At 41.9% G+C, this 19,876-nt stretch overlaps 1 protein-coding gene across 1 annotated transcript in view; it reads left to right on the forward strand.

Moving 5' to 3' along the window:
* The window catches only part of LRRC9 (leucine rich repeat containing 9), a 94,953-nt gene extending 75,278 nt beyond the window's left edge, over positions 1-19,675 (forward strand). The window contains exons 28-33 of the mRNA XM_063439500.1: positions 5,022-5,236; positions 5,844-5,912; positions 8,817-8,942; positions 11,950-12,106; positions 18,053-18,224; positions 19,077-19,675. Coding sequence (XP_063295570.1) covers positions 5,022-5,236; positions 5,844-5,912; positions 8,817-8,942; positions 11,950-12,106; positions 18,053-18,224; positions 19,077-19,128 — 791 coding nt within the window. The 3' untranslated portion in view covers positions 19,129-19,675. The remainder of the gene's footprint in view (positions 1-5,021; positions 5,237-5,843; positions 5,913-8,816; positions 8,943-11,949; positions 12,107-18,052; positions 18,225-19,076) is intronic.
* The last annotated feature ends 201 nt before the right edge of the window (positions 19,676-19,876 follow it).

The raw sequence follows: 19,876 nt of genomic DNA on the forward strand, positions 1-19,876 counted from the left end.
ACTGGAACAGCTGAACAAGAAAAGCATACAATCGGCTTACACTCTTGGCAGTCAGCTTACAATCCAATTCCCCCCAAGAACGAGACGACACTTCATTTTGAGGGTTAAACAGGAACTGAGGACTGGCTCATCCAGCCTGGCTTTTATTTCCAACTCACACATACAGGCCACACCCAGGGGGAGGCATAAAAGAACCAATGACATAGATGTTACCTCCCACACATCCCCTCCCCTTAGTGTGACACATAATCCCATTATGCATACAGTTTAAAATATACTTTTACACAACTTTCATAACTTTAAAACCATACATCACATTCACATAAAAATACATATCCACAATCAATCCATTCAGGGGAACAACATATTAAAAAATGGCATGAATCCGACCAGGGGTTTAAAAGTTACTAAAAGTATCTTTTGGGCCCTGGCTTGCAGCATGGCACAATCTGGCTCAAACAGAAGTAAAACATCCCCCACAATGCATCCCGGCTTCCTCCCTTCTGCCCTGAAGATAATTGGAGAAGTAATCCAATTATCTAGGACTAGAGTCAGACTCCATTAACCACATGGTTGCAAAAAGACAGTAAAAGACATAAAATTACATACTGATACATTTAACACATAAAACACACATTTCTACATATCCCCGGTTTAACTGAACACATAAATACCTACATAATATTTAGCAGGGTTAAAGTACCATGTTCTACAGTCTTAAAGGTACAGTATCACAAAAGTCCCAATAAGTTCACGGAGGACCCTTAAAGGCCCAGTAGCAGTAATATAAATCATTACATGCCCACATATAGTTTTTATAGAGCAATATGTCCAGGGGCCGTAGTCGCAGGGCAGGAGGCTAGCAACCAGGCTTCTCCAGTTCACAGTGGCGAAGTTGGTTTCGCCACAATTCTCCCCTTTACCAATTAGACTAACAGGGTATCTGACCTCCTGCCGGTCAGTGCCCTGGTTAGTCCAGCAACCCACCCGCAAAGCAGAAAAAACAGTACAGCCCACCCACAATAAATGGCCACCACACCTGGGTAGAGGAGAATCTTGTCCATGTCCAGGTGTCTCACCACGGCTGTGGGTGGGACCGGTAGGCTGCCTTGGTGGGTTGCTGAGTGGGCAGAGACCAGCGGTACTCTGTCCTGGTGCCAGCACTACCACCGGAGTAGTCTGGTTGGAGCCTGGTTGCTGGAGAAGGACTGTCTCCCCCTGGGATACACAGCTCTGTCGTGGGGGGGTAGGACCAACCGTCCCTACCCCTGGTGCTGGAAGTGCAGAGACTACGGTCCCATCTGCACAGATGTGGGGCTTAACATCTCCCCTTGGTGGGTTAGGCTGCCGCTGGAGAGAGGGTGTAACAAGCTCCTCTCTCTGGATGGTAAACTGCCGCTGGGGAGAGGGGTTAGCAGGTTCCTCTCCCTGGCACTCTCTCTGCTGGTGGAAAGGGGAACCAGCTGTCTCCCCTTTCATTCTCTTGTCCGGCTGCTGGGGTGCGAGACTGACTGTCCCTGCTCCCTGCAGGACACACTGCCGCTGGGGAGGAAGGACTGCACCTTCGGCTCCCTGGGACACACACGGCTGCTGGGGAGGATGGACGACACCATCAGCTCCCTGGGGCACACACTGCCGCTGGGGAGGGAGGACGCTGCTCTCCTCTCCCTTCACTTCACACTGCCTTCTTGGCATATCACTTTGCTGCTGGGGGGCAGGAACAACAACCTCTGCCCCCTGTAACTCAGCCTGCCGCTGGGGAGGAAGGACTGCACCTTCGGCTCCCTTGGACACACACGGCTGCTGGGGAGGATGGACGACACCATCAGCTCCCTGGGGCACACATTGCCGCTGGGGAGGGAGGACGCTGCTCTCCTCTCCCTTCACTTCACACTGCCTTCTTGGCATATCACTTTGCTGCTGGGGGGCAGGAACAACAACCTCTGCCCCCTGTAACTCAGCCTGCCGCTGGGGAGGAAGGACTGCACCTTCGGCTCCCTTGGACACACACGGCTGCTGGGGAGGATGGACGACACCATCAGCTCCCTGGGGCACACATTGCCGCTGGGGAGGGAGGACGCTGCTCTCCTCTCCCTTCACTTCACACTGCCTTCTTGGCATATCACTTTGCTGCTGGGGGGCAGGAACAACAACCTCTGCCCCCTGTAACTCAGCCTGCCGCTGGGGAGGAAGGACTGCACCTTCGGCTCCCTTGGACACACACGGCTGCTGGGGAGGATGGACGACACCATCAGCTCCCTGGGGCACACATTGCCGCTGGGGAGGGAGGACGCTGCTCTCCTCTCCCTTCACTTCACACTGCCTTCTTGGCATATCACTTTGCTGCTGGGGGGGCAGGAACAACAACCTCTGCCCCCTGTAACTCAGCCTGCCGCTGGGGAGGAAGGACTGCACCTTCGGCTCCCTTGGACACACACGGCTGCTGGGGAGGATGGACGACACCATCAGCTCCCTGGGGCACACATTGCCGCTGGGGAGGGAGGTCTGCAAACCCCCTGGCCCGCTCTGATTCCCACGGCAAGTACTCTCGCACCGCTTTCTTCACACGCTGTATTAGATCCTCTGAGAGGTTGGGTCCGCATAAAGCCAGTACCGCGGTGACCTCTCTGTCATACGCCTCTTGAGTGTAGCTGGGTGCCATGCTTGCTCTGCTGCAGTTGGTTCCTTGTAGGTAGGGGCGCTGTACGGGTACTGGCGTTGCCCTCACTTTGTAATCCAGGAATGGTGTTGTCTGTAGCTGTCCCTCTGGTTGTAGGAACGATCCCGCCGCTTGCCACCAATTGTAACGGACCGTTTCAGCATAAAAGGGAAAAATCCGTTTAGGCGATAATCCCCTTTTCCATAGACAGGCACAGCTACTGCAGAACACCAAACTCCCGATCTGGATACGAAATAACACTCCGAACTGGAACAGCTGAACAAGAAAAGCATACAATCGGCTTACACTCTTGGCAGTCAGCTTACAATCCAATTCCCCCCAAGAACGAGACGACACTTCATTTTGAGGGTTAAACAGGAACTGAGGACTGGCTCATCCAGCCTGGCTTTTATTTCCAACTCACACATACAGGCCACACCCAGGGGGAGGCATAAAAGAACCAATGACATAGATGTTACCTCCCACACATCCCCTCCCCTTAGTGTGACACATAATCCCATTATGCATACAGTTTAAAATGTACTTTTACACAACTTTCATAACTTTAAAACCATACATCACATTCACATAAAAATACATATCCACAATCAATCCATTCAGGGGAACAACATATTAAAAAATGGCATGAATCCGACCAGGGGTTTAAAAGTTACTAAAAGTATCTTTTGGGCCCTGGCTTGCAGCATGGCACAATCTGGCTCAAACAGAAGTAAAACATCCCCCACAATGCATCCCGGCTTCCTCCCTTCTGCCCTGGAGATAATTGGAGAAGTAATCCAATTATCTAGGACTAGAGTCAGACTCCATTAACCACATGGTTGCAAAAAGACAGTAAAAGACATAAAATTACATACTGATACATTTAACACATAAAACACACATTTCTACATATCCCCAGTTTAACTGAACACATAAATACCTACATAATATTTAGCAGGGTTAAAGTACCATGTTCTACAGTCTTAAAGGTACAGTATCACAAAAGTCCCAATAAGTTCACGGAGGACCCTTAAAGGCCCAGTAGCAGTAATATAAATCATTACATGCCCACATATAGTTTTTATAGAGCAATATGTCCAGGGGCCGTAGTCGCAGGGCAGGAGGCTAGCAACCAGGCTTCTCCAGTTCACAGTGGCGAAGTTGGTTTCGCCACAATTCCCAATCCACAAACATAGTACAGCCCACAGGGTTTTACAAAACAACCAATCAATCTGTACAATACACACAGACACTCCCACACAAAATCCTCCCCTCTGCCTGTGATATGATTACTGAACACAATGGATAATCTTATTATCACAGGCAGAGGAATACAGTTTTATAAAACATGTCACAGGGACCCCAAAACATGCAATAACCCCATATAAAGTATACACATATCCAAAATCTGTTCACTAGTTTGGAAGATACAGTTTAATGGAGATTCCGCAGAACATTTACAGATTATATAAAAAATAATTACTGTATAATTACCTGTTGTATAGGTTAAAACTACTGCACGATGTCTTTGTGCACCAAATACCGGCGAGATTGCACCGTGTAGAAAAGTCACAATAGTGTCTGTGAGTTAAAATGGCCGCCATCCATTGTTCTCACCATGTGCTTCTGATACATGAAATGGTGGCCACCCAGTAACTCCACAGTATGTCCCCAGATGGTTCTTAAAGGGCCAGTAGCAGCATAATACAATGCCCAAATCAGTTATTTCAAGGGCCAGACCTCCCAGGGACCATAATCACAGGGTAGGAGGCGGGCAAACAGGCTTCACTAATGCCAAGTGGCAAGGTTGGTTCCGCCACACCTCTCCTCTCTCTACAGGTCCTGTAAAAATGTTAAAAAAAAAAAACATTATTCTCTCTCCTTACCTATATAGCCATAGGTTCCTAAACTTAACATCCGCCTCTAAACCTGAAAATTTAAGAAAGAAATTGCCACACCGATCTATCCATCCATTCATCCATCCTTATATTCAATTAAAAAATGCATTGGGGACCCAAAAATGTTGTTGTGTCATTTACTGCTGGATATATGTTTGGCATACAATAGATACCAAGTTACATTGTTGTATTACTTTACTGCTAAAGATATATCAGTGTCAGCCAACAGGGACCAAGTTTTGGGTGCCAGGTCCAGGGTTAAATGCAATTTCAGTAAGAGAGGCAATGTTATTTCACTGATGAACTTGACTGTTGATGGTTGTAAAGTACTTTTCTAATGATGCCAAAGTTAACAACTAATGTTTCAATCCCCTTATAACACAATTTCCTAAATTATTAGCAGTCTTTTGTGTTAAACTTCACAAAGGAACAAAACACTAGCTAAGCACATTTTCTCATATCAGGAAATGAAATCAGCCAAGTGGAAGGACTCGAAAGTCTAGAGTTTCTGCAGGAGCTTGTACTGGACCATAACCGTATTAAACGCGTTACCGAAACTTCATTTGCTAAGCAGCACTCTCTAGTCTTTCTCCATCTAGAGGAAAACCGAATCAGAGAACTGAATTTACCTCCTCTCATGAAGCTAAAGAAACTATTACTGGGATTCAATAAAATACAGGTACTTCATGGCTCATAAAATTAGAGGACAGGTATGGGGCAGCTGGGAGTTCATTTTTCATTTGCTTTTTCTCTTTGCCCTAATTTGTAAGACAGTTGGAGAACGCAGGGTTTAATAATGAATGGATGTCTTCATAACTCTTCTAGCAAAGTACTGACGTATTTACTGAATGTGTTTAAAGAAAAGAAAATAAAAACATCACTTTTATTCTAAAGCTAAAAAGAAAACTATTCTTCAGAGAGCCTATTGTAGATGTTCAGTATTGTTTTCTTGGACTAGTGTACAACCACGTCTGCAGCAGAGTTCTATTCTAGATAGCATTTTCAAGTAACAGGTTTTGATAAACCTTTTAACATTCATCTATGTAAGTTTGTACACCCACACTAAACAGACGAGTATATCAACATACATTCTTAAATACATATTTATTAACATATATTGGAAGCAAAGGTGTTTCAGCTTACTGTACTAGATGAATACAATTAATATTAGGGATATATTGTATCTTTCAATATGATAAAATCCTGGTACTTTGTTATTCTTCAAAATGTTTTAATGCACAGTATAGCATTATCAGCTATTACAGAGCGTTTTTTCTTTTGAACAGGAAATATCAGATGTGGAAAAACTTGAAGCCCTCCCTGCTCTGTTAGAACTGTCCATTTCTGGAAATCCGGTAAATACAATCAAAGCTTGTCATTAAAAGTCTATGTTGGAAGCTGAAGTAGGTGACATTTCACTAAAAGTCATTTGGAATGTGTATCCCCTATTCTTCTTTCCTTTAGATTCATATTCTATCGCAGGCATTGGCAACCTTCGGCACTCCAGATGTTTTGGACTACACCTTCCATGATGCTTTACCAGCATTATGGGTGTAAGAGCATTATGGGGAATGTAGTCTACAACATCTGGAGTTGCCTATCCCTGTTCTATCGGGTTCTCAAAAGCCATTTCCACCCATGTGTAATGCAAGAAATGTGTCTTGCCCTCTGCAAGCACTATTTAACTAAACAAAATTAAAGGAACTTTAATGTAGTGGTTCTCATGTTTATAGCCTTTACTTGCAGGCTTTTCAATGCAAGAGAAAATGCAGTGTTTACATTGGTGCCTAGTAACACATCTGGTGGCAGTCACTCGGGTGGCCACAAGAGGTGTTTCCTGGGTCAGTACTGCACTGTGAAAAACAATATAGGGGTAGATCCAGCTGGTATGGGTGCAAGGGTAAAAAGCTGCCGCTCAGTAGGCACACTCCTAAAGGCCCCTATAAACAACTAGAAAAAAATGAGTGTAGAAACGGGTAAGTACCCAAACATACACCAGAGGGTACTAAGTACCCAATAAATAGTGGGATTAAACAATAATTGGCTTAAATCAAATCTATGCGTATATTAAAATAACATAGTTTATTGCTTGAATATAAAAACGGTAAGAACAAAAAACATATACACAGTAATATTGCAAGACCAGGATAAATATCCCAAACCAATCGAAAGCCCCACTGGTCTCGACTCCTAGGGACTAAGGAATACCTTCCAATGCAGATAATGTGGTGGTACTGAGGTCTTTGTACTGAGTTGTGGATCTCGTGGCTCTACGCGTTTCGTCCCGTTGTAGTCAGGACTTCCTCAGGAGCTGGAAAGAATCTAAAGACCCCTTCTGTGTTTTCTTCTTAAATACCGGAAATCTTTGCGTCCAATTTGGTACGTGCGCATGCGTGTAAGGCTTTAACCTCCGTCTCGTCGCTTGCATTGGCGCACAGACTCGCGTCAAGCACTGCGACTACCAAGGAGGGCCCAGCGCGCAATCACAACCAACATTGAACGCAACGTGGAACTCCTCTATAAGGAGATGCTGATTGGCGTAGCATGGCATTGGATTGGCTGAGATCAGTAAGTTTGATGATCTCAGCCGTGGAGTCGGAAACAGCTACTGCGACATAAGCGCAGTGAGGGAGAAAGGGTAAGTACAAACACCTTTTCAAAGCGATGCAAGGGGGGCTGGAGACCTAAATAGGTTAAGACTATTGTGTCAGGAAAACATATTTGATTTCCTGACACTAGAGTGTTCCTTGAAATAAATTGACTTATTTTTTTCTCTTCTATTAGTATACTACACTCTCCCTCAACCCCAAACATTTTAAACCTCCCCGTCATCATTCACACCTTTTATTCTTCCTGTATACTAAAAAAAAAGGCTGCTAGATCAGAAATCACACTACCATTTTCTAATGTATACCACATTATAGTTACAATGATTGAGTAGGAAAGAGCAAGCATTTGGATGCGATTCAGTGTACAAAGACACGAAAGGGCAATGATCTGTATGTACAGCGTGAACACAATAACTTAAAATAAATCAGCAATGGCTAGAGTTTGCAGGCATTTCCCATGCAATCATTTAATCTAATGTGTATAACTAATACGAGCAAGGGAATCGAAGTCACACATCTGCATCTCATTGTGTGTGTCGGTAAACCTATGCAGACATGTGTCACAGCTCCTAATGTGTTCTGTGCAGATAGATTGCTGATGGAGTATGTAAAATCATTCTGGGCATAGCAGGATTAACCCGAAGGTGATGTCAGATGTCTGCCTGGGGCCCAGGGGCTAAACAAAGGCAAGAGAACCATGAAGGTACTTGGCCAAGCTAAGCCCCATTCACCACCCCTATATTACAAATAAATAGGGGCAAACTGCTTTCTTTACAATGGTTTGTTAAAGGAACACTCTAACTTTAAAAATAAACATTTTTTTTTAAAGTTAGATGTTGATGTTATGGTTTTAGATTCAACCCCACCAAAGAAATAAATAAAAAGCTTTTAAACCCGTAATTCAGTGCCTGATCAGGCTCATGGCAGCCACTAGGGGTGTGGTTTAGGCAAAATGGAAACCACGCTTTTAATCTGCTTTACAGGGTAAGAAAAAAAGGCCAGGGTCTTTGTAAGTAACACAACCTCCAACTTATTAAAGGACCACTATAGTTCCAGGAAAACACTCGTTTTCCTGGCACTATAGTGCCCTGAGGGTGCTCCCACCCTCAGGGCCCCCCTCCCGCTTTAGGAGGTGTAAGGGGTTAATCCCTTACCTTTTCCCCCCGCCGGGCTCCCTCGGCGCGGAGAACTCTCCTCCTCTTTTTCGCCATCATCGGCTGAGTGCACATCCGCGGCAAGAGCTGCGCGCACATTCAGCCAGTCCATAGGAAAGCATTCTCAATGCTTTCCTATGGACGCTGGCGTCTTCTCACTGTAAAAATCACTGTGAGAAGCGCGGAAGCGCCTCTAGCGGCTGTCAGTGAGACAGCCACTAGAGGCTGGATTAACCCTATTATAAACATAGCAGTTTCTCTGAAACTGCTATGTTTATAGAAAAAAAGGGTTAATCCTAGCTGGACCTGGCACCCAGACCACTTCATTAAGCTGAAGTGGTCTGGGTGCCTAGAGTGGTCCTTTAAAGTGGTTTTCCAGTTTCCCTTTAAGAAGAATTAAGTATATATGTGTTACCAATGCCTAAAATATTACTCGCCATTCTATTTACTGAAAATTTCTTAAAATATACTAACCGGGATTTTATTTGTGCTTTAGGTTTCCAGTAAAACGTTTCACCGTCCGCTTCTTGTGCTTCGGTTGCAAAATCTGCAAATATTAGATGGAATTGCAGTGACCGCAGAGGAGAGAGCAAGGGCAGAGATGCATTTCCTGGAACAACAAGTAATAAACACACTATAAACAGGGATTTAAAATTGTTTGTTTTCCTTTTAAATATTGTAGGTTATAATGTGTGTAACTAGCAATGACCTTTTCCCCATTCTATAGATTTTTTTTTGATTTTTTATAATACAATAAATACTGTATTAGCAATAGCTCAGTGATAGCTAACCCTGCCATCCCACACATTAGTGAACTCCTTTCTCATAATGTTCAGCAGGCCTATTAATTTTAATGGAAAGTATATTTCACCGACAATGACAAGCAAAAAACAACTAACAGTTGTGTCAAAAGGTAAGTTTTGGAAGCAATGGGATCAGTTACTCCCTGTAATCACTTGTTTGTTGTGGGTTTTTTGGGGGGGACGGTTGTTTTTTTTGTTTTTGCTGCAAATGCTATGTAGAGTGTTATATAAATCATTAATTTCCCATAATGTAAATTGTATTATGTGCCCCAGTAGGTCCATTAACCCTGTCTACAAGGACAAATAGATAAAGACATAGCAGGTCGCTAACCCATGTAAAAATGTTTTAATTTTTATGGTAACAGGTATGTGCATTGCAAAATAGCATGGTGATGCTACTCCTGTAATGTGGCCTATATTTCTGATTGGTGTAACTGGCATTTCTGTTATTTAAGACTGTAAGTGGTAGAGAGATGGGTAGGAAACATTGGGAAATTAATGCACTGGTTCCTTGGATCTATTCATAAAGCATTGCTATAGAAGAAAGCTTTGTGCGGGCTGTAGTTGGAATTCTGGGCTATGGAATCCTTCTAAGCTTGCTAAAATATATACCGGTATGACCTCTGCTGCAGAAAATCGTGTAAAGGTATATAGTCTAATACAATGCTTGTCAGATTATAGCTTTCAAAGAGATTGGGCCTCTGAGCAAAAATCAAAATGAACTGTTCGCTTATTACTGCTCATATGAAATGAAAAGAACATTTAATTGGGTTCGTGTTTTCCGTCTAAATGTATTTTTATGTACACACATACAATCTATCTGCAGGTGTATTACACATATACTTACCATATCTTATTGTGCAGCACATGTTGGTATATTTGTTAATTTTACTTTACAGTAGAACATATAATTGTAATTACTAGAGAGTCCATACTGTCATCACTTTTTGTCATGACCTTGCTCTGAAATTAGTGGGGAGCGACATGTGGGCATTTATTTGATTTGTACATATATCTAAGAAGAAGGTGGAATTCCCAATGAGAATTAAGGGCACCCATTTAAGAATTGGATTTGGATGACTGAACAACATGTCACATACAGTCAGTATACAGGAATCTGCAAGTGATCAGGTGACACAGCATGTGTCCAGATCAGCAACTGTATGTATGTCACATGCATATAAAACATGTAACGTATGTGGTGAAAAGGATTCATTTTTTATAAATGTACACAAATGCTAATGAGTACATCTGGAATAATACTGCAAATTTTATGTTCTTTAGCCACTGTGACCCAGGAACTTCCTAACTGAATTTGTACGCATATCTATCAAAATATTAAAGAGAATATTGAAGGAAAAGTCAAACAAAAATATAATAGCCACTCATTGTAGTGGCTATTGTGCTATGTATTAACAGCTTACCCTGGGATTTTGTTAAATAATAATAACAATAATAACAAAGTATTTAACCACAAATTCAGATTACTCTGGTTTCCAAGTACGTCCTGGGGATGTTACCTTAGCCCAACATCCAGGGGTTGTTACTATCACCCAATTTAATGGTACTCATTTTATCTACCTCGGAAGGATGAAGGGCTGAGTCAACTCTGACTGGATGTGAACCTGCGACCCAAGGGTTAGAACAGATTCTGCTGATGCATTAGCCCACTGAGCTATTTCACCAGCCTTAATCAGTTTGAGTAGCTTAAAAAACAGCACCCACAGTACCCTTTCTGGTAAAATATTTGAAGTAAATCGCAACATAACCACTCAGTCAGCTTTAGTGGTTATGGTGCTTATAGTTCCTCTTTAAAGGGACACTATAGTCAACCAGACCACTTCAGCTCAATGAAGTGGTCTGGGTGCCAGGTCCCTCAGGTTTTAACCCTTCACATGTAAACATAGCAGTTTCAGAGAAACAGTTTACATTGCAGGGTTAATCCAGCCTCTAGTGGCTGTCTTCCTGACAGCCACTAGAGGCGCTTCTGTGACGCTGGATGCTGAAATGCAGAACGTCCATAGGAAAGCATTGAGAAATGCTTTCCTATGGACTGTTAGAATGCGCGCGCAGCTACGGCCGCGCATGCGCATTCCGCTCCACTCTGGAGCTGACGTCGGCGCGGAGGAGAGGTCACCCGGCCCAGCGCAGGATTAAGGTAAGTGGCTGAAGGGGGAGGGGGACCCTGAGGGTGAGGGTCCCCCAAGGATTATATAGTGTCAGGAAAACGGGTTTGTTTTCCTGACACTATAGTGATCCTTTAACATTTTCTGTTATCATCCTAAATGCTTACTTTATTAGTGTGTTTAACTTCTGTGACTATTCAGTGCTATTTTTTTTTTACCCAACCTTTACTGCACTCCCGAAAAAAAAAGGAGAGTAAAATGGGGGAGATGGGAGAAAGACCTGGCATTCCACACATTCTCAGAAAAAAAAAAAAAGAATAATAATAATAATGTAAAATATAACAGAATAGAGGCCTGATCATGTGCGCTTACACGTCATTGTGCCAATTGAAGGCTAGGCTGGTGCTAGAGGAGGGTAATTAATAAATAAAAATATGTTAATAATATATATATAATCCTGCTCCAGAGCCCCCACTGTATAATGGGAATTGTAGACAAACAGAAGATGATGGGTCATTGTTGAATGCCTCTGAAATTAAAAAATACTGAATAAAAAGAAAGACAACAAATATAATTTTTACATAGAATTTAGTGTTTTATTCCTATTAAAATCTCTGAAATAGAGAATTAAAAATTCTTCATAGAATAAAAATGTCTTACATTTTATACATTTAAATATTTATTTTCTTCTCTTTTGCAGGCGTTATCACTTCCAAATTCTGGTGTGGATGTAGTGTATCCTGTCCCATCATTCATCATGATCGGACCTCCACCTTTACGAGTTAATCACTTTTCTGGAGCTGACATTCATTTAAGTAATGCACATGAAGAAAGTCTTGGAAATGAGGCAAATAGGTGTAAGTCATTTGCAGTGCATTCACTGTTTGGTAAATACATTTAAATGCTTGTGTTCTGTGCGTATGGTAATGGCTACAGAACATAAAAAAAGAACCTTAATTATGGCACCTATTCCTACTTCCATTCAAGCCTCACACTCTGAGCTCTTGACTGGTCTGTGATGAGTAGAGTGGCTGTTAAGTGCTAATTTCTGTTCAAATCATTTTCTTACAAGGACTGTTGACATAATTGAACAACACTAAACATAGCTCTCTTTCTAAGCTCATGTATTAAAATTTACAGACCTATTTCTGAACATACGCTTAATGTTGGCAAACAAAATGTCAATCAGTAACAATTAAACAAGGACCAAGATATCAGTGTGCATTTAGCAATTGCACAAAGACAGCTGTAGCAGGAAATGTGTGTCTGCTTGTGATCTACCAACACATGATCAGTCCTAATGCCGTACATATACACAGCTAGTGATTTGCCAACAGGTAATCATAGATTTATGCACGTTGCGATTGTTCGGTTTGGCTGAATAATTTTTTCCGAAATTTATATTTCATTTGTGATGTTTGACGCTCGTTCGTGTTGATGGTTCGGTTATTTGGAGAAACATACAGGCAAACTAAAAAAGTTTGTAAAAGTGTACTGCAAAATTTTACAGAGAGGAGAAGCATTACAAAATCTACATTTCTAATATATTAATATATACTTTTTTTTTATACTGCTCCTCCGTTTTTCCCTCTCTTGGTCACTTCTCACTTGATAAAATCAACATTTAGTGGGTATCCCTTAGCCATCAATCCTCTTTTTTCCCCATCAATCACTTCTCAAGTATATGTCCATATGGTGCTTCCACGATTCAGAATTTGCCCAAACAGATTGCCTTAATTCAGCCAAATCTGAATTTACAAGCCTAATAATGAGTCCTGTTGCTGCACATATATATGGCTAGTGATCTAACACACTCTCAGTCCTCGTGCTGCACATATAGCCAATCACCATGCTGCACATTCAGCCAGTCAGCCTGTTAGACATATATTCATCCAGTCAGCATTATACAGATACACACAGTAAGTCTATTACCTTGTTATCCATACATTCGGCTGACCATTCATAATGTTACACGTTCTGTTTGTCAACGTGCTGCTCGTAGACATAGCCAACCAATCTGCATGCTACTCACAAACATAGCAAACCAATCAGTATGCTACTCACACACATAGCCAACCAATCAGCATGCTACTCACACAAATAGCAAACCAATCAGTATGCTACTCACACACATAGCAAACCAATCAGTATGCTACTCACACACATAGCAAACCAATCAGTATGCTACTCACAAACATAGCAAACCAATCAGCATGCTACTCACACACATAGCAAACCAATCAGCATGCTACTCACACAAATAGCAAACCAATCAGTATGCTACTCACACACATAGCCAACCAATCAGTATGCTACTCACACACATAGCCAACCAATCAGTATGCTACTCACACACATAGCCAACCAATCAGCATGCTACTCACACAAATAGCAAACCAATCAGCATGCTACTCACAAACATAGCAAACCAATCAGCATGCTACTCACACACATAGCCAACCAATCCCCATGCTACTCACAAACATAGCAAACCAATCAGTATGCTACTCACACACATAGCCAACCAATCAGCATGCTACTCACACAAATAGCAAACCAATCAGTATGCTACTCACACACATAGCAAACCAATCAGTATGCTACTCACAAACATAGCAAACCAATCAGCATGCTACTCACACACATAGCCAACCAATCAGCATGCTACTCACACAAATAGCAAACCAATCAGTATGCTACTCACACACATAGCCAACCAATCAGTATGCTACTCACACACATAGCCAACCAATCAGCATGCTACTCACACAAATAGCAAACCAATCAGCATGCTACTCACAAACATAGCAAACCAATCAGCATGCTACTCACACACATAGCCAACCAATCCCCATGCTACTCACAAACATAGCAAACCAATCAGTATGCTACTCACACACATAGCCAACCAATCAGCATGCTACTCACACAAATAGCAAACCAATCAGTATGCTACTCACACACATAGCAAACCAATCAGTATGCTACTCACAAACATAGCAAACCAATCAGCATGCTACTCACACACATAGCCAACCAATCAGCATGCTACTCACACAAATAGCAAACCAATCAGAATGCTACTCACACACATAGCCAACCAATCCCCATGCTACTCACAAACATAGCAAACCAATCAGTATGCTACTCACACACATAGCCAACCAATCAGCATGCTACTCACACAAATAGCAAACCAATCAGCATGCTACTCACACACATAGCCAACCAATCAGCATGCTACTCACACAAATAGCAAACCAATCAGTATGCTACTCACACACATAGCCAACCAATCAGTATGCTACTCACACACATAGCCAACCAATCAGCATGCTACTCACACAAATAGCAAACCAATCAGCATGCTACTCACAAACATAGCAAACCAATCAGCATGCTACTCACACACATAGCCAACCAATCCCCATGCTACTCACAAACATAGCAAACCAATCAGTATGCTACTCACACACATAGCCAACCAATCAGCATGCTACTCACACAAATAGCAAACCAATCAGTATGCTACTCACACACATAGCAAACCAATCAGTATGCTACTCACAAACATAGCAAACCAATCAGCATGCTACTCACACACATAGCCAACCAATCAGCATGCTACTCACACAAATAGCAAACCAATCAGAATGCTACTCACACACATAGCCAACCAATCCCCATGCTACTCACAAACATAGCAAACCAATCAGTATGCTACTCACACACATAGCCAACCAATCAGCATGCTACTCACACAAATAGCAAACCAATCAGCATGCTACTCACACAAATAGCAAACCAATCAGTATGCTACTCACAAACATAGCAAACCAATCAGCATGCTACTCACACACATAGCCAACCAATCAGCATGCTACTCACACAAATAGCAAACCAATCAGTATGCTACTCAAACATAGCAAACCAATCAGCATGCTACTCACACACATAGCCAACCAATCAGTATGCTACTCACACACATAGCCAACCAATCAGCATACTACTCACACACATAGCCAACCAATCAGCATGCTACTCACACACATAGCCAACCAATCAGCATGCTACTCACACACATAGCCAACCAATCAGCATGCTACTCACACACATAGCCAACCAATCAGCATGCTACTCACAAACATAGCCAACCAATCAGCATGCTACTCACACACATAGCCAACCAATCAGCATGCTACTCACACACATAGCCAACCAATCAGCATGCTACTCACACACATAGCAAACCAATCAGCATGCTACCCACACACATAGCCAACCAATCAGCATGCTACTCACAAACATAGCCAACCAATCAGCATGCTACTCACACACATAGCCAACCAATCAGCATGCTACTCACACACATAGCCAACCAATCAGCATGCTACTCACACACATAGCCAACCAATCAGCATGCTACTCACACACATAGCCAACCAATCAGCATGCTACTCACACACATAGCCAACCAATCAGCATGCTACTCACACACATAGCCAACCAATCAGTATGCTACTCACACACATAGCCAACCAATCAGTATGCTACTCACACACATAGCCAACCAATCAGTATGCTACTCACACAAATAGCAAACCAATCAGTATGCTACTCACACACATAGCCAACCAATCAGCATGCTACTCACACACATAGCCAACCAATCAGTATGCTACTCACACACATAGCCAACCAATCAGCATGCTACTCACACACATAGCCAACCAATCAGCATGCTACTCACACACATAGCAAACCAATCAGCATGCTACTCACAAACATAGCCAACCAATCAGCATGCTACTCACAAACATAGCCAACCAATCAGCATGCTACTCACACACATAGCCAACCAATCAGCATGCTACTCACACACATAGCCAACCAATCAGCATGCTACTCACACACATAGCCAACCAATCAGCATGCTACTCACACACATAGCCAACCAATCAGCATGCTACTCACACACATAGCCAACCAATCAGCATGCTACTCACACACATAGCCAACCAATCAGCATGCTACTCACACACATAGCCAACCAATCAGCATGCTACATAGCCATAGATATGCATAGCGTGCCCGTGTGTTATACATACAATGATGTGCATGTTGCTGTAATATGTTAAATATCATATTATGTATTTAATACAGGGAGTGCAGAATTATTAGGCAAATGAGTATTTTGACCACATCATCCTCTTTATGCATGTTGTCTTACTCCAAGCTGTATAGGCTTGAAAGCCTACTACCAATTAAGCATATTAGGTGATGTGCATCTCTGTAATGAGAAGGGGTGTGGTCTAATGACATCAACACCCTATATCAGGTGTGCATAATTATTAGGCAACTTCCTTTCCTTTGGCAAAATGGGTCAAAAGAAGGACTTGACAGGCTCAGAAAAGTCAAAAATAGTGAGATATCTTGCAGAGGGATGCAGCACTCTTAAAATTGCAAAGCTTCTGAAGCGTGATCATTGAACAATCAAGCGTTTCATTCAAAATAGTCAACAGGGTCGCAGGAAGCGTGTGGAGAAACCAAGGCGCAAAATAACTGCCCATGAACTGAGAAAAGTCAAGCGTGCACCTGCCAAGATGCCACTTGCCACCAGTTTGGCCATATTTCATACTGCAACCATACTGCAACATCACTGGAGTGCCCAAAAGCACAAGGTGTGCAATACTCAGAGACATGGCCAAGGTAAGAAAGGCTGAAAGACGACCACCACTGAACAAGACACACAAGCTGAAATGTCAAGACTGGGCCAAGAAATATCTCAAGACTGATTTTTCTAAGGTTTTATGGACTGATGAAATGAGAGTGAGTCTTGATGGGCCAGATGGATGGATTGGTAAAGGGCAGAGAGCTCCAGTCCGACTCAGATGCCAGCAAGGTGGAGGTGGAGTACTGGTTTGGGCTGGTATCATCAAAGATGAGCTTGTGGGGCCTTTTCGGGTTGAGGATGGAGTCAAGCTCAACTCCCAGTCCTACTGCCAGTTTCTGGAAGACACCTTCTTCAAGCAGTGGTACAGGAAGAAGTCTGCATCCTTCAAGAAAACATGATTTTCATGCAGGACAATGCTCCATCACACACGTCCAAGTACTCCACAGCGTGGCTGGCAAGAAAGGGTTTAAAAGAAGAAAATCTAATGACATGGCCTCCTTGTTCACCTGATCTGAACCCCATTGAGAACCTGTGGTCCATCATCAAATGTGAGATTTACATGGAGGGAAAACCGTACACCTCTCTGAACAGTGTCTGGGAGGCTGTGGTTGCTGCTGCTCGCAATGTTGATGGTGAACAGATCAAAACACTGACAGAATCCATGGATGGCAGGCTTTTGAGTGTCCTTGCAAAGAAAGGTGGCTATATTGGTCACCGATTTGTTTTTGTTATGTTTTTGAATGTCAGAAATGTATATTTGTGAATGTTGAGATGTTATATTGGTTTCACTGGCAAAAATAAATAATTGAAATGGGTATATATTTGTTTTTTGTTAAGTTGCCTAATAATTATGCACAGTAATAGTCACCTGCACACACAGATATCCCCCTAAAATAGCTATAACTAAAAACAAACTAAAAACTACTTCCAAAAATATTCAGCTTTGATATTATTGAGTTTTTTGGGTTCATTGAGAACATGGTTGTTGTTCAATAATAAAATTAATCCTCAAAAATACAACTTGCCTAATAATTCTGCACTCCCTGTATATCTAAATAGTAAACTTATTGTGGAATATGGTTTTATTATTGTTCTTTAATGCTAAATAAATATAAATGTTACATTTCAGATAAAAAATCCAAACACCATGCTACAGGTGTTCTAAATAATCCTCGTACCCTCTATACAGAGTTTAAACAACTCCGAGGTGGAATAAATATCTCTCCATGCTATCTGCCGCAGCAGAATGGGCAAAACAGAGTCTTGCACCCATACCAGAACAATCAGGAACATGAAGTAAGGTGTGTATGATCTCACAGTAACTATTCTGTTATATATATGTTCCAGAGTGACAACGTTGGTCAAACAGCTCTTTGAAATAGAATGACTTGGTTGCCAAAACTAAAAAGGGTCAACTTCCATATTTTTCTTGTGAGTTTTAAATGTATCATTCGGCATGTTATCTGTGGACTACAACTAAATAGCTGAATTATTTAGTATGAAAGGAATTGTGGTCCATGAACTTGAGAGTGGCAAAGGTTAACAATCTGTTATCCAAAGGATTTTCTTACCAGCATTCTGCTATGATTCCAAGTATTTTTGTTTTTTTTTTTTAAAGCATGTTACTGTTTTTAGCCTCCATTGTGTGGTATATAAATTCAGTAGATTTGGGATTTTCCAAACCAAAAATGGCAGGTGATTCCATCGGGTCATATGCTCTCATGAATTTATTACTGACGGCTAGGAAATGGGCACTCTCTGTGGGCTAGCGTGGGTGCTAAATCTTTGGCCCTCGCTCTATGTTTGTATAGGAGGTAGTACATGAGGATTACTCTATTTAACTATTTTTAAGGCCATCTAATTGCTGTTCTGTAAGTTCTATATCTTTGGAGTTTGTGGTTAATTGAAAACCAAATCCGAAAATGTATGGCAAAATAGCTAATGTTGTCTTATGCTAATGCAATCTTCACATCTCTAAGGATAGACAAAATTAGAACTGGTTACGCCCCCCTCTAACCTGTAGTCATACCTAACAGTTGCCCAGTTCTTAAGCTAGTTATCTCCTCCACACTGCTACGTGCTTACAGTGAGATAGTAAGTATATGGAATTTTACACGGTCTATCTATCTTCTCTTCTTCTCTTCATGCTACAGGGAAATGGGAGCCTATGGAAAAATGGAAAATAAGAGCAGAGGAAACAAATGAAGAATGAACTAGTAATATTTTTTTATCAGCAATGATTTACTCACCAACACAAGATTTACCACAGATCGAACATTACCGGTTAAGTTATTGAATGTCCAATATAAATATATATAAATCATTTGTGTAATATGTGTAATTCTTAAAGGAATGTAAATATTTATTGAAAGGATAAAATAAGTGAATATTTTAATTATTTTTTATGAAGGAAAATGCATTGATCCATACTAAATAACAATCACATTGATATGAACATGTATTACTGTCTCTGAAAAGATATGAAAGCCCCAAAATACTAAACATGGAGGTTAAAATTTCCTTGGAGAAACAATTGTGGCTAGTACGAGGACAAAAGATAGCACGGGTCTGTTCCGTCATGTTGTTTCGTCTTTCCCTGCCCGCCATGTTGTTTATGTGTTTGTTAAACCTCTTGCTGGTGCCAGGATCCTTGGATTTACTTGTCTGGAGATGGACCCTCGGTGCCATGGTGGGATTAGAACACACCAGCCTCTGGACTGTTAGTCAGGTTCTATAGAGGAAGCAAGCGGCACCCGCCAGTCCCCAGATAAGGAGTCATATTATTACACTGTGGGTGTGCAGGACACTGTACTGTTTGTCTGTCCTCTAATATTATATGCATTATTATTATTGGCGTTTACGTAGCGCCAACAGATTCCATAGCACTTTACAATATTCTAAAAGGGGGAGATTTAACAATAAATAAGACCATTACAAAAAATGCATATGTTTT

Source organism: Pelobates fuscus, chromosome 13, assembly GCF_036172605.1.
Source record: "Pelobates fuscus isolate aPelFus1 chromosome 13, aPelFus1.pri, whole genome shotgun sequence".
Taxonomy (NCBI): Eukaryota; Metazoa; Chordata; class Amphibia; order Anura; family Pelobatidae; genus Pelobates; species Pelobates fuscus.